This window comes from Aplysia californica, unplaced genomic scaffold (genome assembly GCF_000002075.1).
Source record: "Aplysia californica isolate F4 #8 unplaced genomic scaffold, AplCal3.0 scaffold01453, whole genome shotgun sequence".
Taxonomy (NCBI): Eukaryota; Metazoa; Mollusca; class Gastropoda; order Aplysiida; family Aplysiidae; genus Aplysia; species Aplysia californica.
The window spans coordinates 48,480-53,731 of NW_004798723.1; the positions used below are offsets into that span (position 1 = coordinate 48,480).

At 41.4% G+C, this 5,252-nt stretch overlaps 1 protein-coding gene across 1 annotated transcript in view; it reads right to left on the bottom strand.

The window, feature by feature from the left end:
- Window positions 1-344: 344 nt before the first annotated feature.
- The window catches only part of LOC101853218, a 5,201-nt gene continuing 293 nt past the window's right edge, over window positions 345-5,252 (bottom strand). Inside the window, exons 2-3 of the mRNA XM_005112875.3 lie at window positions 3,691-3,818; window positions 345-2,070 (exon numbers count right to left, since the gene is read on the bottom strand). Coding sequence (XP_005112932.1) covers window positions 1,647-2,070; window positions 3,691-3,740 — 474 coding nt within the window. The 5' untranslated portion in view covers window positions 3,741-3,818 and the 3' untranslated portion in view covers window positions 345-1,646. The remainder of the gene's footprint in view (window positions 2,071-3,690; window positions 3,819-5,252) is intronic.

The following is a 5,252-nucleotide window of genomic DNA, read 5'->3' on the forward strand; positions in this document are numbered from 1 at the left end:
TCGTTTGGACAAGAATCAACAAAACAGCAAAAGGTGGAAATGCACTACTGAAACATGCAAGGTGAGATGCACGACAGACAGAGACATGAAACACATTCTGGAGGGGCATTTTGAGCATAACCACGACATGGAAGGCGATGAAAGGAAAGTCAAAGTCAAAGATGCCCAAGAACGCTGCAAAAAACAGGCGCTGTGTGAACCAGATGAGCGCCCATCTAAGGTTTTTATAAAAGAAGTCAGAGACACTAAATGTTTGCCTGGGGAGTACCAGAATATTCGGCAGGCCATTTGTAGACAACGAATGAAACTACAAGAAACATTACCAACGACCAGACTTGAACTTGTACAAAGATTGGAGGATGGTACATTTCAAAAACCGGATGGAGTGATTACAGCCGTGCAAAATGAAATTGTGCTCATTACGTTTTCCGAAAACATGAACATTATTGACAACAGAAACGAGTTCTTTGGCGACGGTACCTTCAGATACAGCCCTGCATTCTATTACCAAGTTTACACCATCCACACAGAGTGTCTAGGACATGACGTGCCATTGTTCTACTGCCTTCTTCCAGCAAAGTCCAGAGAAGTCGACAGAAATATGCTACAAATTCTCACAGGGGAATGCCAGAAGTGTGATGTGGAGTTCAGTCCAAGTTTGATCCTCCTTGAGTTGACGACTCGTCCAGTTTTTACAGACACATTCCCCACTACACAAGTCAAAGCATGCGTTTTCCACCTGAAGCAGAGCTGGCGAAGAAAAATAAATGAAGTCTGTCTAAAAAAATCATACGAAGACAAACAGTCAGAAATCAGCCAGTGGCTTAGAATCGTTTTTAGAATGTGCTTTCTTTCCCCAAAAGAAATAGATTATTTTGCCCTCCACGCTATGGCAAATGTGCCGAAAGACCAAAAAGTTCAAGATTTTTTGGACTACATTTTTGAAGTATACTGTGGACCATTGGCAACATTTCCACCAAAGCTTTGGACGTCTCAAGAAATCTGTGCCAGGTACAAACTGTCGTGAAAGTTTTCACAGTTCCTTTGGCCACCATTTCCTCTCTCCGTCACCAAACATATTCTTGTTCCTCAGAAAACTCAACGACCACCAGCAACTAACAAAGTTACAACTGAAGGCAATAAATGTCAAACAAACAGCTCCTATCAGACCAGCGGAAGCTACAAAAAGAAAGAAATGGACCGAAATACAATACAGATACAATACGGGGCAAATTAACGTCAAGTACATGAGCTACAAGCTTTTTGAAACAACTTTGGAGTTTGACAAAGATTTGATCTGACATCACCGTTTTCTCTTCACTGTTGACGCTGTGACGCTTTTAAAATACAACTTTGGATTTTTACAACGACTCTGTAGCTGAGACATGCCATTATATAAACCCATCCTGCTCAAAGTCCTACTTCCAAAACATATTCTTGTTCCCAAGAAAACTCAACGACCGCCAGCAACAAACGAAGTTACAACTTGAACGCAATAAATTGAAAACAAACAGCCCCCATCGGGCTGTCATGTAATTATATAAACCTATCCTGCTCAAAGTCAAAGTCCTACTTCCACAGTAGTCCCCCTGTTGCGTCATTTGCGGCGAAACCTACTGCTGCTGCTGCTGCTGCTGCTGCTGCTGCTATATAGTTGTAATGGAATTCAATCTGCGGCGAAATGATACAGGTACCCGACGTGACGTAGTTGCGGCAAAACGTGGACCTCCCCTCCTAATTTTCTGCCAACAATCCTGAAGTATTCGACATAAGTGAGCGCGGCCTTCCTTTCCTGCCGCGGCGATTGTGCATACAACTACTACTACAACTACAATCAGGATGCAAACACCCGCAACGCCTCCATAATGTTCTTGTCCAGATCCCGTTTCTTTGTCCTTTCCGAACTCCTTGCTGATTCTTTCCTTTGGTTCACTTTCACTTTTAGATTCCTTTACTTTGATGCTGCTTCTTTCCTTTGGTTCACTTTCACTTTTAGATTCCTTTACTTTGGTGAAGGCAGCTTCCTTTTGATTTCTTGACAGCCGTCCAATTTTGTCAGCATTCATCCACCTGTTAAAGAAAGCACGAGTGATTAAATGTCTTACCCCCTCATGGACAAAATTTTATTCATTTGGGATCTGGGCTTCTGCGGCCCCTCTTGTCCAAGCTAACATTAATAATAATAATAATAATGATAACAATAATAATAATAATGACACTACTAACAACAATAACAACAACAACAACAGCAATAATAATAACAACAATAATAGAATAAAAAAGAAAGAATCAGGGACTTTCTCTTTCTTTCGGTTTACCGCTGTTTTTGAATTAAATGTGAGGCAGCGTGGTGGAATCAGGCTCTCGTCAAAATAATCAAAGTGAAGAAACTTGCATTTTTCCTCAGGTTTGTGAATTTTTATCAAAATTTTGTTTTTTGGCTCAACACCTTTCATGCCCATTAAAGAACTCATTTCTGTGTGAATTTTTCTCAAAACTGTTGATTAAAAGCACAAAAAATGTAAATGTTCAGTTACTACGGACAATTAAGCTAAGGAAATAACTTATTTTTGGCGGCTATTTTCTCACTAATTTTACCTCTAAAAACAGGTGACCCCACTTCCTTCATTCACAAATATCTCTACTTGCATTCAAGAAAAATATATATTTTTTTCAACCAAATAAAGACAAGTGAACAAGCTTTAGGATAATACGAATAACACTACATGTCAAAAATTTGACGAGAGCCTGATTCCATCACACTGCCTCACAAATGTGTTCCGTTTAAGCGAACTTAGCTATATAGGAACGGGAACTAAGGGTATGATCAACATTCCAACTCGCAGTTTAATGTCATCGGCTGACGAAAAGAAATTTCTTTGACCGTCTATGAAACTTCAAACAAAGGGTGAAAAGGCATTTGGTAAGATTGAAGAATACCGGACCAGCGGACTGACTTTGCCTATGTCTCAACCTTAGTAATTCATAATTTGCCCGTTTTTAATATCTCTCTCAATGGAGAATCTCGGATCGGTAGATCTATTCATTAAGATTTTGTACTTTCCCCGGGGTTGAGAGCTATTTGAAATATGTGAGGCATGGTGAAATCAGGCGCTCGTCAAAATAATTTCATGGAAGTTACCCACTTCTTTCTGGCCTCTGCTCAAGTTTGATCCATTTATTTTGTGTGGCTCAGAACCTTTTAGATCTGTATCCACTTAAAACACAATTAATTTCGTGTATTTTTTACTGAGACGTTTATTAAAGATGCAAAAAATGTAAATGTGTAGATCTAGTTTCCAAGGACTCTAAAGCTTTGGAAGTCACCAAGCTTTGGCGGCCATTTTTTCGCTAATTCTGCCCGTGAAATCAAGCAGCCCCATCTCATTCAATAGCAAATATCTCAGCTTCTATTTCAGATAAATGAGTATTTAAAAAAATCAAAAGCACAACAAACGAACAAGCTTTAAGATGATACTTTCACTAACTCCACAATCCCAAAAATTGACGAGCGCCTGATTCCACCGCGTCATGACTCACATGTCATTTCTTGTTACTAACGAGCACATGGCGTTGTCATATTATGGCATTTCCGGTTACTAACGAGCACATGGCGTTGTCATATTATGGCATTTCCGGTTACTAACGAGCACATGGCGTTGTCATATTATGACATTTCCTGTTACTTACGAGCACATGACGTTGCCATTTTCCTTGCCGTAGTTTCCCAGACAACACATGATAGTGCCATCACCTCGACATGCCGAGCCGGGCCGACGAACCCATCCTTCCGGGCAGTGCTCGGGACAAGGGCGGCACTGAACACATCAGAAACATTACATGAGATATCTAGTGCTTTTATTTGCTCAGCAACAACAAACAAAAAGATAAAGAAAAACAACCCCCCCCCCCCAAAAAAAAACCCCCACCAAAAAACCAAAATGCGTTATTTGCACAGGTGACTCTTTCTGACAAGTGACAATGACTGGTAATAATAATAAATAATAAATAGCGTTTGTATAACGCATAACCCCGCTCAACAGCAGGCTCTATGCGCTTTACACTATATTATTACCCCCACCAGACCATAGAACACTCAGAAACATTCTCAGCTTCTCGGGAAGCATACAGTACAAGCAGCTGATTAAGCGCTCAAACACTAACAAACTGACAAAATCTTTCACTGTCTATAGCCGGGTACCCATTCCCACCTGGGTGAAGTGGGGAACATTTGTGTAAAGTTCCTTTCCCAAGGACACTACATCTGGCCCATGACGGGATTCGAACCCACATCCATGAGGGCTCTCGTGGTCTAGAGGTTACGGTGTTCACCTCTCACTCAATAGGTGCCGGGTCAAATCAGGATAGCGACTGACAATTTTCTTGTCTAAAATTGTTTCCTTTCACCTCCTTTCCTGCTCTCTAGCAATGTTTTGTCGTCTGCTTTCGTCTCCTCTTTCTGCCCCCACCCCCTCACCTCCTTTGCCCCCTCCTCTGGGCCCCTGACCTCTTTCTGCAGCCTTTCTACTGCTACTCCTTGGCTCCTTCTTACTGCTGTCTTTCTACTGCTACTCCTTGGCCCCTTCTTACTGCAGTCTTTCAGCCACACCCCTGATCTTGTTGTAGGTAAGATCTACACCTAGCCTTCTCGGAATAAAGGCGAAAAACCTTAGAGGTCCCAAGTGCAAGTTGCGCACGTTAAAGATCCCTTGGTGGTCCAAAATCGATAAGTGTAGGCTTCGGCCGCCACCCTGGCAAAATTCAAAATTTCCTACCAACTGAAAATGTTTAATACGTGTCCCTCGCGCTCATATGACCGCATGCAGTTGCGAGCGCCGTAAAACACTTACAAAAAAAAAAAAGTCCGGACCTCAGGGTTGCAAGTCGGACTGTATTACATAGGGCAGGAGATATCCAGAGATGTCCCCGGCGTCAAGCTGCGTATTATTTGCTGCAGATCACACAAGACCAGACCATCAATGATTTATTTATAGAGGCACCAGCCATCCATGTCCAGGTGCTGTTTTAGCCTCTTTTTCCTGTATTCGGATTAATAATTTTTTTGGGCCAATTTATTGGTTCCGTTTCTATGTACCCCATATAGATATCTATGGTTTTCAACCTGGAAATCGCCTATAATTCGCTCATAGAAGCAGATCACACAAATAGCAACTAAAACTGTCGCAAATCAATTATTTTCAAGAAAATTTCAAACTTAACTGCAAAAAATCAAATTATTAGTTAAATCACCC